This window comes from Mustelus asterias, chromosome 3 (genome assembly GCF_964213995.1).
Source record: "Mustelus asterias chromosome 3, sMusAst1.hap1.1, whole genome shotgun sequence".
In the NCBI taxonomy this organism is placed as follows: domain Eukaryota; kingdom Metazoa; phylum Chordata; class Chondrichthyes; order Carcharhiniformes; family Triakidae; genus Mustelus; species Mustelus asterias.
The window spans coordinates 78,527,646-78,550,183 of NC_135803.1; the positions used below are offsets into that span (position 1 = coordinate 78,527,646).

The 22,538-nt window shown below is 40.4% G+C and overlaps 2 protein-coding genes across 4 annotated transcripts in view; one reads left to right on the forward strand and one right to left on the reverse strand.

Annotated features, from left to right (window-relative positions):
- Positions 1 to 3,525, forward strand: part of boka (BCL2 family apoptosis regulator BOK a) — a 57,998-nt gene extending 54,473 nt beyond the window's left edge. The window contains exon 5 of the mRNA XM_078209265.1: positions 1,013 to 3,525. Within this exon, the coding sequence (XP_078065391.1) occupies positions 1,013 to 1,138 (126 nt within the window). The 3' untranslated portion in view covers positions 1,139 to 3,525. The remainder of the gene's footprint in view (positions 1 to 1,012) is intronic.
- A 1,878-nt stretch (positions 3,526 to 5,403) lies between these two features.
- Positions 5,404 to 22,538, reverse strand: part of thap4 (THAP domain containing 4) — a 78,102-nt gene continuing 60,967 nt past the window's right edge. For all 3 annotated transcript variants that reach the window (XM_078209261.1, XM_078209260.1, XM_078209262.1), the window contains one exon: positions 5,404 to 20,626. In XM_078209261.1, the coding sequence (XP_078065387.1) occupies positions 20,510 to 20,626 (117 nt within the window). In that variant the 3' untranslated portion in view covers positions 5,404 to 20,509. The remainder of the gene's footprint in view (positions 20,627 to 22,538) is intronic.

Here is a 22,538-nt window from a genome sequence, read left to right on the forward strand (position 1 = left end):
TCATTGGATAATCATATGGATGATATTGGAATAGTGTAGGTTAGATGGGCTTTAGATTGGTTTCACTGGTCGGCGCAACATCGAGGGCTGAAGGGCCTGTACTGCGCTGTAATGTTCTATGTTCTATCTGCTGAGATTTTCCAGCATTTTCTGATAAATCCCTGCCTTTCCGATGTTGATTAATCCTGTCCCTTAGAACTTTTTCCGATAATTTCCCTACAATTGACATAAGACTAACTGGCCTGTAATTACCTGGATTATACCTGCTGCCCTTCTTGAAAAAAGGTACCACATTAGTTTTCCTCCAGTCATCTGGCACTTCACCTGTGGGGGATAGCAAAGATTTAAATATCTCAGTCTAGGCCCTGCAATCTAGTCCTTTGTTTCCCATAGCCTGGGATACATCTCATTAGGCCCTGAGGATTTATGCACCTTTATACCTGCTAAAAAAATCTGCTCCTTATTAATTTTAACATGTTCTGGAACTTCACCGTCCCAGCTGAAATCTGCAGTTACAATGTCCTTCTCTTTAGTGAATACAGATGAAAAATACTCATTTAAGAACTTGCCCATGTCCTCTGGCTCCACACACAGATTACCCCTTTGGTCTCTAATGGGCCCCACTCTTTCCCTGGTCATCCTCTTGCTCTTAATATACTTATAAAATGCCTTGGGTATGTGTACTGTGTGTGATGAGTCTCCTCGATGCACTTTGGGCCATTTCACTACGTTAAAAATGCTATCTAAATGCAAGCTCTTGTTCAGTGTCAACACAGAACTATGGTGTCAATCTCAGTACATGTGTAAGCATGTGCAATTCCTTGTACTCATCCTGCACTATTACTATACCTGCCATTTAAATTATGTTGTTATCTGATGCTTACGTACAATGGTGTATTTTTATTTCTAACCTGAGTAACAAGATAGAGAATAAAATAATTTCAAATAGAATTCAGCAACTTGAATCCTCAGTCAGGTGATGTTTAATAACTCTGATCTGTTCTGATCCTAGGCTGACATTACAAAGTCCGTGGTTAACAATGATTCAAGCATCCGGGATCATTGGCTTGTCTCTGTCCTCTGTACCTGTGGACATTTCCTCAAAACAATCTTCTTTTTCCTGCTGCGGGAGCGATGATTCCACCTGGGAGGACAAGGCTACCACTAACACAATACAGCATGCCTGAACAAACATCAGCAATCGGATGCAAATTCTTAACTAAACAGAATGGAATATGGAATGTGATTTCTTTCTTAGTCATCAACTGAACATGTAGCTAAACATACAGTGGAAATAATGACATCAAAATTCTACCAAATGGTCTCGATTTCTAGGTGTGAAAATTTTGATCTGTGCAACTTAAAGGATAAGTCCCAACTCGCTTGCAAGTGAAACATTCCTGTCTACAAGAGCAGCTGGTTTGAAGAATCAAGAACGAACATGCATCAATGCATAGTTTATTCATTTCTTTTAAGATGTCATTTGGATGGGCTCATGTTTGATTCTACAAATTAGTTGCACAAAAATGGGAAGCACGGTGGCACAGTGGTTAGCACTGTTGCCCTACAGCACCAGGGACCTAGGTTTGATTGGGTAACTATGTCGAGTTTGCACATTATCCCTGTGTCTGTGTGGGTTTCCTCCGGGTGTTCCAGTTTTCTCCCACAGTCCAAAGTTTAGGTGGATTGGCCATGCTAAATTGCCCCTTCAAGATGTGTAGGTAGGGGGATTAGTGGGGTAAATGCATGGGGTTAAGGGAATAGGGTGGGGAGCCTGGGTAAGATGCTCTGTCGGAGAGTCAGTGCAGACTCCATGGACCGAATGGCCTCCTTCTGCACTGTAGGGATTCCATGATTCTATGATTCCATTTCATGATTCTAAGAATGAATTTTTATCTGATGAGACAAAAATCCAGGAAATACTGGTTTAAAATAAAAGTTGGAACAGTAATAGTAAACATTGGCAGGTTTTGGAGGGTCTGGTTCCCTGATTCTGCTGCTCCATTGTAATTTAGACCTACTTTAAGATTTTCATTCAGCTTTAGGAAAACAGGAATTCTGCTATTCCAGCATTTGTAGAAGTACTCTGGTTGCAGGCTTATTACAATGACTGGTTCTTCTCTTTACATAAAGAGCTGCATGTCCAGGCTAATGACTTTCCAGCACAAACCTTTTTGGTGTCACAGTACCCTCTGTTATCTCTGTCTCGATCATTTCATAGCATTTACCAGAATTGGATCTTATTCCTTACAATCCAGAAACCATGCATCATTCTGTATACTGTCCTTCAAGTATAAGTACAGTGTTACTTGCCCCAACACGCTCATCCTTCCATACAAATTGTGTCCCAGAAATTTAATGACACAGTTCCTGTTTTGAGGCAAGCACTAGTCAGCCAAGATAGCAGGCATTCATTTTGGGCCCCAACTGCCACATTGAAGTTGACAGAAAAAGACAGCTAGGTCTAAGTTACAATGGAGCAGCAGAATCAGGTAACCAGACCTTCCAAAACCTGCCAATGTTTACTATTACTGTTCCATCTTATATTTTAAACCAGTATTTCCTGAAGTTTTGTCTCATCGGATAAAAATTAATCCTTAGAATCATGAAATCACTCCTGAAACAAACCTGAGGATATTTGACCCTCTATCTATGCAGATAGAATGCCTAATGCATGTTTGAACTGTGCACTGTTATGCAGTGAGTTCAGGTGAATGTGATAAGCCTCCATTTTGAATCAGTAAAGTCAGTCCATGACTTCACAGGACTGAGTATTAGAATTCCTTGCAACAGCCTCTCCAGTAATTCACAGTGACACAAGATAGATTATGCAGGAGCCAGTAAAAAAATACAAGTCTACATTTAGCCTAACCAGAGATCATCAAAGGGACTTCTGCAGCCCAACCCCAGAAAGGTGGAATTTAAAAAAATACTTTCTTGACTAAGAAGGCATGCAGTGCTGAAGTACTCCTGTCCCCACTGCAGGCCTGCCGACAGTAGCTGGCTTCAGTCTCCCCACGCCCATTCACATCCCCTCCTAAGTACTTCCTTTCCCCTTTAAGGATTTAGCAGGGTTACTGCCAGGAATGCAGAGGCTTGAAATTCCAATTGTGTGCATTGCCTAACCGCTGACTACAGCTCACCAGTCTCATTTACGTGAGTCCAGAGGCGCAGTATCAGATGCACATCAATCTATCTTGTGTCACTGTGAATTACTGGAGAGGCTGTTACAAGAAATTCTAATACTCAGTCCTGTGAAGTCATGGACTGACTTTACTGATTCAAAATGGAGGCTCATCACATTCACCTGAACTCACTGCATAAAAATATGATTGTGTGGAACAGGCCTGAAGACAAACATAATACCTCTGATTAATAATTGTTATGGTTCAGGATCTCGCCCATCTTTTTAACTTGTATTCCCAGTGAGCAGGTCAAAGTTAGAATTGTCCTCTTAATTCCATGGGCAAAAGTCTGTTTTGTTGGATCCTTGCCTGTTTTAAATGACAGTGGTATTTTCCGTCCAAGGTGATTCTAGCGGCCTGAAGTTGGTGCCCAAATGCAAAGGCAGTTTTAAAGGTAATAAAGGTTTCAACGGTTGCCCTCTCGCATGTGTCAAAAACAGGTGAACAATATTGCTAGGCACAGTAGAAAAGACAGAAATAAATTTAAGGTCATCTTAAAATGTTCCAAAGCATCAATTTTGAGCCGTTTTCCTCTGTCTTTTTACCACTATTATTTCATTGTGAGACTTCCATTTCAGTATTCTAACTTATTCAACATAGTTAACTATGGATTTCCTGTTGAAAATTATCTGTGAGGAATAAGAGCAAGTTGAACAGGTACCCACCATGTTTATTCTTTCATGGGATGCAAGCAAAGCCAGGGTTTGTTGCCCATCCCTAATTGCCCCTGAACGGAGTGGCTTGCTAAGCCACATTGTTGTGGATCTGGAGTCACATGTAGGTTGGACTGGGTAAGGACAAAATATCTCTTTCCCTGAAGGACAGTAGTGAACCAGATGGGTTTTCACAGCAATTGATGGTTAATATTATTGAGACTAGTACCAATATCCCTATCCTAAAACATACAGATCAAGGCGTACTGACTTTAATTCAATTCAGAAACAGGGTTTTGGGGGCTGCTCCTTACCAGGGTGGCTATCAATAAGTTATACCCATTTGGAACCTGACATTCCCACCTTAAGCAGCTCTACCAGTGGCTGTGAAAATCTCTTTATATGCAGTGTGGCACAAGCACCTGAGACATACAAGGTATCCATTCTGTTAAACTGTCAATTCCAAAAGTCCGTAGGCACAACGTTATCACACAATTGTGCTCAGGTTAAAAATCATAGTCAAGTTTACTTACAAAGAATAATTTTACACAGAAATGGCAATGGCAACCTGGTGGTACAAGTGGGAATACGAATGTTGATCTTGCCAGCAATCCCCACATCCTATGAACACATTTTTAAAATGAAGCTAATAAAGATAGAGTAGGTTCTCGACAGTTTAAATATCTTCTTCAGAACATGTTTCACATTTAGTGGTATTGTCTACAAAGCCTTTAGAAGCAGCGTTTGTTTTTGATCCAGACAGGGATTTCAACTCCCAACTAGTTTTTAAGTGCGATGAATGCAAAATACCTACATTTGAGGTTAAGCCAGCCCTAAGCAACTGACTGTTAGTAATAGTAAACAAGGTGAGATATTAGTCAGGTAGAATACTAATGGATAGTGTAATTATAGGGTTAACTAGCACACATTCAATTCTGAGACGAAAAAAATGTGAAACTGCTAGATACTGTGGTGAACTATAGATGGTTACCACTATGGATACTTGTACATATGTTACTCTTGTTACTGTTGGGGTTAGGGTTGGGGTGTTCCACCTGTTAGCATTGTTCTGTGGTACACTCCGTTAGGCTCCACCTTCTTACAGGAGTATAAAGGTCACTGCTACTTCCTAGTAGCCCTTAGTCTGGGATAGTATTGTTAAGTAGTGTGCTCCAATCTTGTTGTGAATAAAAGCCTTTATTCCCGGGTACGTCCTAGCCTCCCGTGTGAATCAATCGCGCATCAGATACACAAAAGGAATTGTAGGTGGTGGCCAGTTACTACATTGTCTGAGAAGAAGTGATAAAGAGCAAGGGAGGAGTGGAGCAATGTCATAAAAGATAAGAGTATAGACTTTTAGGACCAGCTCCCTGACCATTCAAGCATTTGGTGCCCAATGTTATGGACAGGAGGGAGATTAGTTTAAACAGCACTGATTTCTCCTCTCACTGCCCATCCATAATCAGAAAGGTGGTTTCTGATTTCCACCTTTATAATTATTTACCCCGATCCTTAAATTTGGAGTGTTCCAATCCTCTACAAATAACTTGCACAGGAAACTCATGTGGCGATAATAAAATGGTTAATTTATTTCACACACAAACACATACAAAACTCAGGAAAGGGGTTTACAACATCCACCTCTTTATGCGCTGATGCAATAAAAGAATAAGGGAAAGAAAGGGGTACAGAGCTCGACCATGATATAAATACAAGTTTTGGTTTTACACGACTCCAGAGTTCAGAATAAAATGTCCAATGGCACAATCCTTCAGAGGGTAGTTGGCTGACTGCTGTAGCATGTTCCTTCTTTCCGGAAGTGAGGATTTCCATGTTGGGAGGAGGCATGTAGAGTAGAATTAGTCTTGAAAGTACAAGTTCCGACTGAGAGCCAGACAACGTATCTGGGCAGAGCTCCTTCTGCTGCTACTTGTGAGATGATCAATGATAGACAGAGACAGGCTGCTGCTAGAATCTACGGTGGCTAGAATTCTTCTTTAGAAATATAAAAGGGGGCTGGTTTATTTCTTTGGAGTTTGATTGTCAGCAATCACAGAGGACATTTGCACCTCTTTAAAAATAAGATGAGAGAGCACACGACACAGCTTATAGTCCAACAGGTTTGAAATCACAAGCTTTCAGAGCACTGCTTCACCTGACGAAGGAGCAACGCTCCAAAAGCTTGTGATTTCAAATAAACCTGTTAGACTGTAACCTTGTGTCGTGTGACCTCTTATCTTGTCAACCCCAGTCCAATATCGGCATCTCCACATCTTTAAAGATAATGAGGGTCCTGCTGATTTCCAGAAATTCGTCAGGTATGAGTTGGGGAGACAGGGTAAAGCCTTGTCTATTTAAAAAAATACAACAATAATTTTATGGAGTAACCAGGTTAATGTAAATATATATTTCCTTCCTGTCCGTGACATGAGCAAACTATAAACAGATAAAGTTGCACCGAGGAAGATTGTAGAGGTGGCTCTCATGACCTCAAATATGCTCACATACTCACTGCATATAATTATAGCTTAATTTTGAATATTAACGCTACATTAAACAATAGGCATCATAGAATATAACAATGGAATGCACCAGTAAACTGTAGGAATTGTAAATAGAGTTTGCAGAGGGCTACCATGCATGGTCTGAGGAATCAGTTTGCAAAGCCTCAGTGAGTTGTTTACATGCGAGTATACACTAGTACTGATGGAATAAATACTGCATATGTTAGGTTTGTATTGATTTTAACAATAAAAAATATTAATCAAATTACTGTCTGTCTTTCAAGTCCATGAGCCTGCATTCCAAGTAAAAGGTTGATTGTCTCAACTCTGGCCAGCACCAGAGGAAGACTTGTTGTCAAGCAGGTAAGTTAAGGGGAGGAGTTTTGGGAGGGTTTTGTGGGTCCTGAGTAAGGGAGGTATGATCTTAGAATCCCTACAGTGCAGAAGGAGGCCATTCAGCCATCGAGTCTGCACTGATCACAATCCCACCCAGGCCCTATCCCCATAATACCATGCATTTACCCTAGCTAGTCCCCTTGGCACTAAGGGGCAATTTAGCATGGCCAATCCACCTAACCCGCACATCTTTGGACTGTGGGAGAAAACCAGAGCACCGGGAGTAAACCCACGCAGACATGGGGAGAATGTGCAAACTCCACACAGACAGTGACCCAAGCCAGGAATCGAACCCAGGTCCTGGTGGCGTGAGGCAGCAGTGCTAACCACTGTGCTGCCCCGGTAGATCTTCCACTTGGCTTCACTTAACGTAAAGGGTTTCATTTTCTTCCCAACAACCAGCAACCTGCCTTTACCTGGCAGGAAAGCTGTTACAGCTTCCACATTCAGGCTGGGTAAAAGTTCATTTGAAATGAAGTAAAACTTCGTTACTCTTATACTCAAGTCCCTCTGCAATAAAGGCTAATATTTCATTTGCTTTCCTAACTGCTTTCTGTAATCTGCATGCCAACTTTGTGGTTCACGCACAAAGACACTGAGATCCTTCTGAAAACCAGTGTTTCCCAGTCCCTCATCATTTAAAATATATTCAGCTTTATTTTATTTTTCCTTCCAAAATGGCTAATGTCACATGACCACTGCTGCCATGTCAGGGTATAGACCATTAGACCGAAACAGTTTGATTTGACCCTCAACTAAGGTCAGCCACTGATCTAATCTGATCACAACTGCCTGGGGTTTTCTGTTGCTTCTGGTGAACAAATAGAAGCCGATAGGTCTGGTGGCCGGCCATTATAATCTGGTGAGGGCCTTGTTTGTAAATCCATCAGCCAAATGAATTTGTTCACTTGGACTCTTGAGAGGGAAATGGGGTTCAGAGTTTATTTCCTATGCAATGGATTATCTTTGCTGGCAAAACTTCTGAAGTTCAACTGCTGAATCCGCCACATTGATGTTGTTGTAAAAGTTACAGAGTAATTTAGCAAACTTTGTGCACCTGTTTGATTTCAGGATGAAATGTTGATTGTGTACACATCTGATGTAATCCATTGGGATGTGACCATGGGGAACCCCCTGCGAAATACCTGATGCTGCTTATGTAAGATGTGAAGAAAGACTCTTACTGATTAGGGCCTTCTTGAATTGCCAGGAACACTTCAGATGACTTTTAAAGTGGTTTTGCAATGCACTCTCCCAACATATTGTCCAGGTAGGGGGGTTTAATTTCCCTCTTTTCTTGAATTATTTTCCTCACAGATATCCAATGGATGTCCTGCAATGAGGGGTCATTAAAACAGAGGTGGTTTATCCATTTTGCAAAATGGAAGACTGGGAATCCAAACTCAGGCTTGTTAAGAAACATCCTTGGGTTACAGTTTTAATTATTTCCCAATGTTCTGGATGGAAACATTTATGCTCAAGCAAAATTTTTTGCAACTGTTCAAATGTTAAGTGGGGTAGACCACTCAGCCCCTTGAGCCTGTTCCATCTATTCAATTAAATCATGCTTGGTCTAGTTAACACGATTTAAGCATCTTTTTATCCACATCCCTCGATACCTTTACTCTAAAAAAGTCTATCGTTCTTATTCTTGAAAACTAAAATTGATCCAGCATCAACAGTCTTTTTAGGGAACTGCATTTCATGTTTCCACTGCACTCTGTGTTGTCATAAATGCTCAACTTGACAAGATGGATATGTCTTAAAATGTCTCTTCAACTCAAAGTGAAACAAATAGTTCCAAAAGGGGGAGGGAGGTGTGAATTCCTGGTAAACACCTCAGTTTGGATAATCGCCCACATGACTTGAGGTTGGGGGGTTGAATTGAGAAGAGGTAGAAAGTCAGATAGAAACCACTGAGGTGTTGCATTGCAGTTTCTAGCATCTTTCACAGAAGCTCAACTCAACAGAACAGGTGGGGAAAAGCTGCTCAGTCGCAGGGAATTGGAACTCGATCAGGAACAGGTCTTTTCTGTTATGCAGGAAGTGATGAGGAGATAAAGTAAAACCCTCTATGAAAAAACAGTTTTACGAGAGTCGACTAAAGGGGCCACATATAGAAATCTCTAAGTCTGGGTTGTGTAATGAAACAAAAACATTTTAAAAACTTACCCTAAGTTTAAATCTAAGTCATGGTTCAGGAACTACAGTTCCAGTTAGGATTCAACAGTTTTATACATTGCTGACTTGGAAAGTGTCACAGATGCCCTATGCACATGCACAGGAAATAAAAAGTAAAACAACACAGAACATAAAGTCACTGAAGTTTGAGAGAAATGTTGAGATTGTGAGGGGAAAAATAATTATGGAAGAATTCCAAAATAACATTCCAGTAACCATTAAGCCTTCTTTAGATGAGTGTCAAGTCATAAAGTTTTGGCAGATACCCATGATGTAGCACACAGATACATTTGAGGAAATGGTCATATGGGAATCAACAGGACAACTGGAAGAGCAGGAAAGAATGTAGCTTTATGGAGAAGGCAGATGTTCCAGTGAAGAAAAAGTATATTGGAGAGAATAAAAGAGGTGAAAATAAATCAGTATGCTTTTATTGCCATAAGACAGGCACCTCAAGTCCATTGTTGGAAGCTGAATGATAAACCTGTAAGGAATCTTTAGAAAAAATTATGCCAGAAAAAGAAATGGACATTAAACCTATAGAAGTGGTACAGGTGAAATGTACTCCCTCACAACCTACAGGAAAGAGAGGATAGCCGTAAGAATCTGAAGACAGTCAGGCTACTGGAAGTTCTGAATGTTTCGCCTCGATGGGAGAAGTGTTCCCTTACTCCTTCAAAAAATAAGGTAAACAAATTAAAATATTCAGAGATACTGGGGAACATCAGTTGTTGATGATAGCTGATGATGCAATTTTTGTTCTAGATAGTTTGATGAAGGAAAAGGTATTATTAGGAGATATCCATGGAACTTTATAAACCTTTGTGTCAAGTCAATTTAAAAAATGATTTTATTAATGGAATTGTTACGGAGGAAATCATTGCTCATTTGCCTATTCTGGATAATGATTTGGCTATTGCAGTCAGTTAAACAATGGCTGTATTGCAGCAGGAATCTGATCATGCTGATTTTAACAAACTCCAAAAAGTTACTGTGGCCAAATTTGAGATAACGAACAATTGAAGGAAAACCACACATGAAAGTTGAGTTTTCTAATGACAAGTGAGAATTGATGTGAACAATGGAGCATCAGCCACAAAAAGTAGAACACTTGAATGAGGATTTGAAATGTTTAAATGATAAGTTGAGAAGCAAACACTTGATGAACCTCAAGCATCAGAAGTCTATTTACAGTATCGTGAAAAACACCTTAAACATGAACGGAAATCGTTGGCGAGTCAGGACAGTTGGTTGAATGCAGAATTAAAAATCAAGACTGATAAACTGCTAGAAATCTGTCATGAAGTGGAATAAGATTCTTGAACTTTGATGCTATTTGGAGGACCAACAGAATGAGATGTATAATTTGGAAGTCCAGGTTTAGAATACAGGAATAGAGTACAGGAATGAGATAGAGAATCTGGTGAACTAGTGCGGCAACAATAATCTCTCCCTCAATGTCAACAAAACGAAGGAGATTGTCATCAACTAAGAAAGCGTAGTGGAAGACATGCCCCTGTCTACATCAACGGGGGATGAAGAATGGTCAAGAGCTTCAAGTTTTTAGGTGTCCAGATCACCAACAACCTGTCCTGGTCCCCCATGCCGACACTATAGTTAAGAAAGCCCACCAACAGCTCTACTTTCTCAGAGCGTCTTCAAGACAGAAATTGATAAATTCTTGATTTCTCGAGGAATTAAGGGCTATGGGGAGAGAGCGGGTAAATGGAGTTGAAATCAACCATGATTGAATGGTGGAGTGGACTCGATGGGCCGAATGGCCTTACTTCCGCTCCTATGTCTTATGGTCTTATGGTCTTAAGACTAAGGAAATTTGGCATATCAGCTACAACTCTCATCAACCTTTACAGTTGCACCATAGAAAGCATTCTTTCTGGTTGTATCACAGCTTGGTGTGGCTCCTGCTCTGCCCAAGACCGCAAGAAACGACAAAAGGTCATGAATGTAGCCCAATTCATCACGCAAACCAGCCTCCCATCCATTAACTCTGTCTACATTTTCTGCTGCCTCGGCAAAGCAGCCAGCATAATTAAGGACCCCACACATCCCGGACATTCTCTCTTCCATCTTCTTCCGTCAGGAAAAGGATACAAAAGTCTGAGGTCACGTACCAACCGACTCAAGAACAGCCTCTTCCCTTCTGCCATCAGACTTTTGAATGCACCTACCTTGCATTAAGTAGATCTTTCTCTGCACCCTAGCTATGACTGCAACACTACATTCTGCACTCTCTTGTTTCCTTCTCTATGAATGGTATGCTTTGTCTATATAGTGTGCAAGACACAATACTTTTCACTGTATACTAATACGTGACAATAATAAATCAAATCAAATCAAACATTTCAAATCCTCATTCAAGTGTTCTACAGATCAAATCAAAGGAACAAATTGAGGATTTAACAAGGAAATTGAAGGAATCCAGAATGTAGACAATAATCATGGAAGATCCCAAAACAAATTGAATATTGTTACAACCGGTTCCTGGATGAGGCCCCCCCAATTTGTTGATTCCAGATGAGATAACCCCAAATTGTTATGCTTTCGGGTGAAGAGGGATTAACTCCCTTTCTTCAACACCCTTAGTTGATCACAAGAGTAACTAAAAAAGGATACCTTCCCTCGTGGATACCTTTTCAGTCCAAAGTATTTGTGTTTTAGAGGGAACCAATTTAAACAGGCTTTCTTGAGCTTATTAGTTACTAAAACATGGGAAGAAAATAATATAAATTAAGGACGACACGGTGGCACAGCGGTTAGCACTACTGCCTCACAGCGTCAGGGACCAGGGTTCAATTCTTGCCTTGGGTAACTGTCTGTGTGGAGTTTGCACATTCTCTTCCGTGTCTGCGTGGGTTTCCTCTGGGTGCTCCGGTTCCCTCCCACACTCCAAAGACATGCGTGTTAGGTTGATTGACTATGCTAAATTGCCCCTTAGCATCGGGGGATTAGCAGGGCAAATACGTGGGTTGCGGGGATAGGGCCTGGGTGAGATTGTTGTCAATGCAGGCTCGATGGGCCGAATGGCCTCCTTCTGCATTGTGTGGATTCTATGAACACACATACACAGATAAGCAGTGAGCCCAGAAATAATTTTTAAAAGATATATAATTCCGTCTTTGGCTTGTACATGCGGAGTAGGTGATGAAATGTTGCTGCCATTAAGTTGTGTCATTCCGGTAGCGCTGTTTGGCAGTTGAATAGTTGGTTCAGATATTCTTGGTTCTGCAGGTTAGCTGAGTTGTCCTGTTTTGTTTTTGATTGTACCTTTGCTGACTTGTGACTTGCTTCCAGCAAAGGGACAGACAATTTTACCTGCAAATACAGGAATGCCTAGTGGATGTTCTTCATTTATGACCTTCACACACAGCAGACGACACAAAGATAAGTGGAAAAATGAATCATGTGGAGGGCGTAGAAGGTCTGCAGAGAGATTTGGACAGGCTGAGTGAGTGGGTGAGGATCTGGCAGATGGAGTATAACGTTGACAAATGCGAGGTTATTCGCTTTGGAGGAAATAATAGCAAATTGGATTATCTAAATGGGAAAAAATTGCAACATGCTACTGTGCAAAGGAACCTGGGGGTCCTTGTGCATGAGACGCAAAAACCCAGTCTGCAGGTGCAACAGGTGATCAAGAAGGCAAATGGGACGTTGGCCTATATCGCAAGGGGGATAGAATATAAAAGCAGAGATGTCTTGCTGCATCTGTACAGGGCATTGGTGAGGCTGCAGCTGGAATACTGTGTGCAGTATTGGTCCCCTTATTTGCGGAAGGATATATTGGCCTTGGAGGGAGTGCAGAGAAGGTTCACCAGGTTGATACCGGAGATGAGGGGTGTTGATTATGAGAGACTGAGCAGGTTGGGTTTGTACTCGTTGAAATTTAGAAGGCTGAGGGGGGAATCTTATAGAGATCTATAAGATAATGAAGGGGCTGGATAGGGTAGAGGTGGAGAGATTCTTTCCACTTAGAAAGGAAACTAGAACTAGAGGGCACAGCCTCAAAATAAAGGGGGGTCAGTTTAGGACAGAGTTGAGGAGGAACTTCTTCTCTCAGAGGGTGGTGAATCTCTGGAATTCTCTGCCCACTGAAGTGGTGGAGGCTACCTCGTTGAATATGTTTAAATCACGGATAGATGCATTCCTGATCAGTAAGGGAATTAGGGGTTATGGGGATCAGGCAGGTAAGTGGAACTGATCCACTTCAGATCAGCCATGATCTTATTGAATGGCGGGGCAGGCTCGAGGGGCTAGATGGCCTACTCCTGCTCCTATTTCTTATGTTCTTAACTAGAACACCCAACCAGCCCACAAAGGCCAGGGATGCAGTTGGTTTTTAACGTCTTTTCTTGTGCATTCCTGGAAGGGGAAAAACACAAACATGTCTTTCACCCAGAACTGCTTTCTTTCAACTCACATTATGTCCACAATCTGAAATGTAACTCATAAGAGATAGTTTCTGCTGAGATGGTAATCAGCTACCATTACCTGCACAGGAGAGTATCGTTCAGTTTTTGCATTGTCTCCATTCCATTCTCTCCAGTTGATCAAGTATAATCCAATTGGAAATCCAATCTTAGTCTCAGCCAGTTTTTACTTGTATATCCTAACTTTAAAAACATGTGTTACTTAACTGTCTAAGTAATTTGGGGCTATGACCTGTTGCCATGACAATGTCCATGCAAAGTTGTTACCTTGTTTAAGGGTTCCACAAATGACTCTGTAATAAAGACAACTGAAATCACCAGAGTAGTTGATGAGCTAAATGAAAAGATTAACAAGCTTGGGAAAGAATTGGAAAAGAGAGTAAACAAATACTTAGATAAAACTGTGAAAGAAGCGTAAAGTTCCATTTCTGAAAGGTCAGCAGGAAGAAAATGAATGTGCACAGAAAACTGGAACATCTCATTGATAAACTAGAAAATTACTTGAATAAAGAGAGAAGTCCTTCAGTGCAAGTTTATTCATCTGGTGTTGATTGAAACAAAGAGAAAATCTGTTATTGAAGAAATCAAGTGAAAAAGATGATTTTGAAGTCGGTTGCCAATCAGACTTAAACACTATGTTGCAAACGTAAAGGACCAATTGAAGGCATGTTTCAATTAGCAGAGGACAAGAGTAAGAAAAATCCCAAATCCTTCTATATCAAAGTTGAGAAATTGTTGCAAAAGTAATTTGTATCACATAATATGACCGACATCTGTCCCTATTTGAAGAGGGGAAGATCATCAGAGTACTGGTGTGCACTCACACCTGCAAGGTTGAAACCGCAGAACAAAATAGAAATAGAAGCTAGTCAATATGTTGTTAAATAAACTTTAATGTATCTTCACTGCCTTTGTAAACCTTGAAAAGATTATGTCCAGAAGTCATATAATTGTTGGTGTTCTATTCAGTTTAAAAGGTGTAGGAGAAACACAAGTATTGAGTTATGATAATTCTATGAGGTCTACATTCTACTAATCATACTTATTACATATATTGATGTGTTTTGGCTAAAACTTTGTGAATTATATCATTTGGCATGTGCACTTGTGAAACAAAAGAAAATGTTGATTTGATTAAGTTATTTGTTGGAAATTTACGATAAGCTCTTGTAAAGGAAGTATAAAGCCAACGTGAAGAAACCTTCACTGTAGTGAAACTTTCTTTCCTCTGAAGGAGAGAAAAAATGACGCAACAATAGAAATAAAATAACTCACCTTAATTTTAAATCAGAGTCATGGTTCAGGAATTACAGATCCTGTCGGGCCTCGGGATTTCTATGCATTCATCAGCTAGGAAAGGGTCGTGTAAGCACCGTTTGTCCATTTTTATATTCTTTGGCCAGGAACTGGCCCTGTGGCACATGCGCAGAAGAAAAAGTTAAATAAGTGAGAATGCAGGTCAGGTGATCAGAAGAGGCATGCCATTGCAGAGATGTCATCCCAGAGAGTAGGACAAGGGAGCAGAACAGAGAGAAGGCCCCAAACTAGGGAGTGGGGTAGATACAGGTCCTAGGAAGTCCCAATTAAAGGGCAGTATGAAAGTAAGCTTGCAGGGAACATAAAGACTGACACTAAGAGTTTCCATAGGTACATGAAGAGAAAGAGGTTGATGAAGACAAATGTAGGTCCCCTACAGACAGAAACAGGGGAATGTATAATAGGAGACAAAGAAATGGCTGAGCAACTGAATACATACTTTGGTTCTATATTCACAAAAGATGGCACAAAGCAAATACCAGAAAATTGGAGAATGCAAGATTTAGTGAGAGGGAAGAACTGAGGGAGATCAATATTAGTAGAGAAGTGGTGCTGGGAAAATTGATGGGATTGAAGGCGGATAAATCCTTAGGGCTTGATAATCTATATCCCAGAGTACTTAAGTGGCTCTAGAAATAGTGGATGCATTGGTGGTCATCTTCCAGGATTCTATAGACTCTGGAACAGTCCCTGCAGATTGGAATGTAGCTAATATCACTCCAATATTCAAAAAGGGAGGTAGAGAGAAAACAGGGAATTATAGTCCAGTAAGCCTAACATCGGTAGTGGGGAAAATTCTCAAATCCATTATCAAGGACTTTGTAATGGAGCATTTAGAAAGCTGTGGAAGTATCAGACAGAGTCAGCATGGACTTATGAAAGGGAAAACATGCTTGACAAATCTGATGGCATTCTTTAAAGATGTAACTAGTAGAGTTGACGGGGGGGGGGAGCAGTTGATGTGGTATATTTGGACTTTCAGAAAGCGTTTGACAAAGTCCCGCATAAGAGATTATCACGCAAGATTAAAGCACATGGAATTGGGTGTAGTGTATTGAAATGGATAGAAAACTGGTTGGCAGAGAGGAAACAGAGTAGGAATTAATGGGTCCTTTTCAAATTGGCAGGCAGTGGGGTGCCACAGGGAGCGGTGCTGGGACCCCAGCTATTCACAATATTTATTAATGATTTGGATGAGGGAACAAAATGTAACAATTCAAAGTTTGCAGATGATACCAAGTTGGGTGGGAGGGTGAACTGTGATGAGGATACAGAGATCCTTCAGCATGATTTGGACAGATTGGGTGAGTAGGCAACTCAATGGCAGATGCAGTATAATTTGGATAAATGTGGTTATTTGCTTTGGAAGCAAAAACAAGGCGGCAGATCACTACCTGATTGGCTGTAAATTGGGAGAGGGGAGTGTGCAGTGGGACCTGGGTGTCCTTGTGCACCAGTCGCTGAAGGTAAGCATGCAGGTGCAGCAGGCAGTAAAGAAGGCAAATGGTATGTTGGCCTTCATTGTGAGAGGTTTCCAGCACAGGAACAGGGATGTGTTGTTGCAAATATACAGGGCCTTGGTGAGGCCACACCTAGAATATTGTGTGCAGTTTTGGTCTCCTTTTCTGAGGAAGGATGTTCTTGCTCTCGAACGAGTGCAGCAAAGGTTTACCAGATTCCGGGGATGGCGGGATTGATGTATGAGGAGAGATTGACTAGGTTAGAATTGTTTTCACTGGAGTTCAGACGAATGAAGGGAGATCTCATAGAGACTTATAAAATTCTAACAGGACTAGACAAGATAAACACAGAGGATGTTCCCGATGGTGGGGGTGTCCAGAACCAGGGGTCACAGTCTGAGGATACAGGATAGACCATTTAGGATGGAGATGAGACGACATTACTTCACCCAAAGACTGGTGGGCCTGCGGAATTTATTACCACAGGAAGTAGTTGATGCCAAAACATTGAATGTATTCAAGAGTCGGCTAGATATAGCAATGGGGGCGAATGGGGTCAAAAGTTATGGGGAGAAAGCAGGATTAGGCTATTGAGTTGGATGATCAGCCATGATCGTGATGAATGGCGGAGCAGGCTTGAAGGGCTGGATGGACTTCTCTTGCTCCTATCTTCTATGTTTCTATGGCAATGGTGGAGATCAGAACTAGGTCCTGTTAAACAAATTTAGAGAAAGGAGAAAAAGGCTCCAACTTAAAGAAAGAGCTACGGGGAGCAGACTTGAAACAAAATGGCTCAAAGGAAGCCCAGATGATCTGTGGAGGCAGCCGACAGTTGGCAACTCCTTCCTGTAGGCCTTTGGAGCAGTTGTGTTCTGCTTGGCACAGCCAAAAATTTGAAATTGTGCTTGGAAAGTGAAGCTTGATTGTATAAAGTGATCCAGGGAAAGGAACCTTGGGAGGCATGATTAGCACTGAAGGTGAATTTGTTTTGAAGCTGTAAGTGGAAGTAACTTTGGAGAGAATTTTAAGGCGTGTTCTTCAAATGTGAAGATTGGAAACTCTCATGAGAAAGTGTTTCAGTTGGCTTACAGTCTAACAAGCAGCTTGGTGGGTTGTTGGAAAGTCAATGGAATCTGCTTGGTTGCATCTGTCATTTATTTTGGAGTGTGGTTTGTCTACCACAGTTCGCCTGTTAATTCACATGTACCTTAAGATACTTATGGTAAATTGTTCATCTTTATGAATTTGTACAGAGATTGTAAAGAGATAGCTAAGATGAAGGAATTGTGAATATTTGAATCTTTTTCTTATGTTTGTATTGAGATCTTTCCAGCCTTTCAGTCTGGATAGTTCATTTTTTATTGTTTAATAGAGGTTTTATTCTGTGTTAAAAGTTCAGTAACTTAACACCATGATTTTCTAGAAAAAAAACTTAGAATCTATCAAGCCAGGATTTACTTTGGAATCTAACTTGTCCGGTATTGACACCCGCTAGGATCCTAACAGTTGTCAGAACTGTCATGACCCTAGGGAAAGGGGGTTCATTGAAGTGCACCTTGCTGGTGATAATTATATTTGGAAAAATCAGCGTGGAGCAGTTGGTGACAGACATTGGAAGATTCGACTCAGTGTGGCAAGGAGTGATTAAGCTTGGTCACAGAGCTGGTGAAATATTTGGACTACCTTTTGATATATATGCACCCGAAGTATGGCATAAATTTAAATAAAATTAAAAAACGCCAGCATCTCTACATCATAAATTTATGAAATTGACCTCCTTTTAGTATCATTTACCTATTAGTTAATGTTTCAATTGTCATTTTTAGCTTGTTTGTTATGGTAGAAGTTTTTAAAAGTGCAATCTTGTCCTTTGGTTATTTCCGCTGGATCATTTGGGAAATTAATCCCCATGTTATTTGTCTCTATGGGAGTTGTGACAATGTGAAAAATACTTTGATTCACTGCTGAATGGCATTGTTCTACTTATAAAATATCACCCTTATTCTGGATTCCATCAAAAATAACTTTTTGTATCTACTCTCTCAAATCTTTTAATATTTTAAATATCTTAATTAGATCACCCTTGACCTTCTAAACTAAAGGAGATACAAATCACATTCATGCAACCGAGCCTCATGATTTACCCTTTTAATCCCCGGTAACCTACAGCTAAAATCTTCACTAGAGCTTTCCAAGGCAAATACGGCTTTCCTGAGGCTGAGTGCCAAAAAACTGTACAAAGCAGTATTCCAAATGGACCAAGGCCATGCATAAATGAAGCATAACTTCTGCCCTTTTTAATTCCAACCCCCTTAAAATAAAAGCCTACATTCCATGAACTTTCTTTTGGTTACTCCTTGTACTCCTGTTCCAACTTCCAGTGATTTATATACCTGGAAATTTGGGTTTCTCAATCAGTTTGCCTACTTTCACTCCGATTTCAACAATTTCTTCAACATCCACTCAGAGTTACCCAGTAGGTCAGCACTGGAAATTTATCCCATTAGGTGGATAACTTATTACCCCATTAGTTGTACTATTGGAGGATTACCCCATTATCCGTTACTGCATTCAGCAGATAAAATATAGTTTTAATGGATATTTACTTATACAATATGGAAGAAATCTATTTTAATTTTGTTTTAAGATTTAATTTCATATTCATATACTCTAGCCCTGGAATCATAACTTCAATGCATACCACTGCAAGTCAACGTCGCTAGGTCCATAACCTGGAACTCCCTGCCTAGCATGTCACCACAAGGACAATACCTGTTCAAGAGGAAGGTCCACCACAATAACTAAAAGCAACATTAAATACAGCCTTGACAGTATCATGAACAAATAAAAGCAAATATAACAGTGTTATGAAGTAGATCATTAGTCCTCGTGACTAATTTTCAAGCTTTATAACAATTGATGTGCCAGTCGGATGGGTTTCTCAAAGCTCCATCTCAGTACATTTTCACGAAAGAATAATTAAATTTTTTGGCAAGTGGTTTCACATTGCAAAAATCACAGGGTAAATGGTCAAACTATGTGGTAGTTACAGCTCATACTTTTCTGGTAGGAGTCAGTTAATCCCACTTAACAACGTCAAAAATGAAGTAATCTTAGATTAGGTGCTGTGATGTCCACTTCACACATCTCTGAGGAGCTGATTGCAGTGTGGCGAGATCCAGGATAAGATCACCTGCCATTCCCTCAGATGGGGATATTGTGCAAAACAAGGAGACAGATCTAAAAAAGAGAGGAAACCTACCCAGTTTAAAAGAAAGGGAGAGGAGGGCATCTTCAGGCAGATGTAATCTGGCAGACTGGACGAGGATGTCTGGAAGATGTTCCAGAGTTATCCATTTATAACCTGATTTTTAATTATTGAACAAAAGGAACATAAATCTTGCTCAACTAGGGAGCCAGAACCCCAAAAAGAACATTCTCAAAGGTTTCTCTGATTATCATAACATCCCATGAAGTCAACAGCAATCAATAAATTTCTAAAGGACCCAAGAACAAAAAATATTCTGGAATTAGATTTGGGCTATTATACAATAAATTATAAAAATCTAAAATTAAAATCTCCAACTTCTAAAGTTATCAGTTGGTAGTATTGAAGTTGAGAATGGCTGAAAACAGACATTTTGTTGAAGCTTTCCATCTGGCATTCATCAGGACAATTGCAAGAATACCAATGTCAAAACTCCAATGAGTTTTGTAAGCATTCAACCAGCCCCTTGCAAAACTCAAAACAGTGTCCAATATTAGCTGCAATTCCGCAATTGGACAACATTTGCTGAATTATTCTCAGTGATAAAAATTACACTGACAACCAATTTAAGATTGTCAGTCAGGTTTGCAGTGGGGCATATTTGCATGTACTGGAAGCTAAATACATTAATACACAGGGCCCTGTTTGCAGATATAAAGAATAATTTACACATTGTATCTGTTTCAGCTAATTGAAGTAAGTGATAGCCATTTGCTAACTCACTCCCCAGAGCAATGACTTGATCAAAGTTAAGCTGCCTGGTTTAAATTTTCAAACAATTGCTTGGCAGTTAACTGGCAGTCACTATTAACTGGTGGATTCTCCATGGCAACATTTCTATCAATCAGAGACCACTTGCCAACCAATCAGCACTCTCTTCTCATAGAGTATAAAGTTGTTGTTTCCCCTCATATTGGTATTTTTCCGATTGTCCTAATGAGTGCAGAACAAAAAGCTTTAACAAAATGTATTTTTTCAGCGATAACTCTAAAGTCTTCAAGTTTAACACAGTGAGGCTGCAGTATATATGGTGAGCATATAGAACAATCAGTGCATTTGGAGCTTGGAGTGGATGTTTGTTGCATGAATATATTGTGTTACGAACTCCGTGTGTATGTTATGTGAAGATGCTGCATCAGGGGCTGTTGATTGGTTGCCATAAAAACAGTTTGCTCCAACTTCCCTTCTTCTGTAAGTCTGAATGTCCGTGTAATCTGAAAGTAAAGAAACAAATCATGGAAAAGTTGCCTACAAGCATACTTCATTAAAACAATGAGTAAGGAACATTCTATTCTTGTTAAAATACAGCTCTGAGGAGCCATTTAGTCAATGTGAGGGCTTGCTTCAGCTGGTGGTCATCACATTGACAGATGAGAAGGTCATCAATTCAAGTCTCATTCCAGTATTTGAATGCATCAACTAGGCTTGTGCCTAGTGCTACATTGTTCGAAAGATCAAATATTTCGTTTTAATGTTAAACTACAATTCCAGATGGCTGTAATTCATGTGGGCATTAAAGATTTCACAAGATTACTGCAAGAGGAAGCAAGAGCTATTCCAATACCCTAACCCAGTGGTTCCCAACATTTTGTGTGTCACGGCACACCTCTATATTATAAAAAATATTGAGGCACACCTCCTATTTTCTCTGTCTTCTTCCTTTACTTGGGAACTTTTTAAACTTCTTTCTGTCCTCGTGCCTGTTTTTTAAAACTCTCTCTGTCTCTCTCACTTCGGATGTGGAGATGCCGGCGTTGGACTGGGGTAAGCACAGTAAGAAGTCTCACAACACCAGGTTAAAGTCCAACAGGTTTATTTGGTAGCAAATACCATAAGCTTTCGGAGCTCCGAAAGCTTATGGTATTTGCTACCAAATAAACCTCTCTCACTTCTCCCAGGGTTTTTGTGCCCTTTGAGTTTTCGATTTTTGTGCAGATGCATGGGGCCTTTGTCTTCAGCTCCAAATCCTGTTGATCATGCGCATGGGCCTGACAAACATAAAAATCAAAACTGCGCATGTGCAGTTGTTTCCCAGCCAGAGCATGCACGGGAAGCCCAAGATTCATTGAGTCTTGGAGATGCTAACAACAGAGCTAAAGACAAAGGTTAGTTTTAATTTAATTGCATGAATTTTGAATCTTCTTTCGCACACTTGGGGGTGGGGGGGGGGGGGGGGGGTGGGGGGTCTTCACGGCATACTGGTTAGGAACAACTACCCTGAACAGCATTTCACCCTCAACCAACATTATCATAAAAACATTAAATGGCCATTCATCCAATGGTTCTGAAATATTTTAGACCTTTTATCTATTTTGCCCAGAACTGTGACAAAATTACAGTCAACATACAAAGGGTTAATTCTCGGACATTATTATTTTTGGTTTTGTATTTAAAGCCATTCAGAATGTTAATTAAGAATAACAGAATGTCATTATATAGTTCATAATCTTATTCACGTATACTTTTTACTCAATGCACCCAGCATGGAATTCAGCTGAACTCCTTCCATGTAAAGGGGAAGCTTTCATTTCAGCTGGTAATTTTGATTACCAACACAACATCGCAAGCAATAGGAGAAGTAGGTAATTTGGCCCATCCAGTCATATCCATCACTTGATCAGATCATTGCTGATCAGACTGTAGCCTTAACTCCATTTTCCTGCCTGGTCTCCATAACTCCCTTGCCAATCATCAGCAAATTTGGCTACAATGCAGTCTGTGCCTTCATCTAAGTCACGAATATAGATTGTAAATAGTTGAGACCCCAGGACTGATCCCTGCAGCACTCCACCAGTTATAGTTGGCCAACCTGGAAATGATTCATTTATCCTGACACTCTGTTCTTTGTCAATTAGCCAATCCTCTATCTATTCTAATATGCCACTCCCAACAGCATGAGTGCTTATCTTGTGCAGTAACCCTGTATGTGGCACCTGAATGCCTTTTGGAAATCCAAATACACTACACCTGCTGGTTCCCCTTCATCCACCCTGTGATATCCTCAAAGAACTCAGATGATTTCCCTTTCACAAAACTATATTGACTCTACCCGATTGTATTATAATTTTCTGAATGTCCTGCTACTACCTCCTGAATAATGGATTATCAGCTTATCATTGGTAAAAT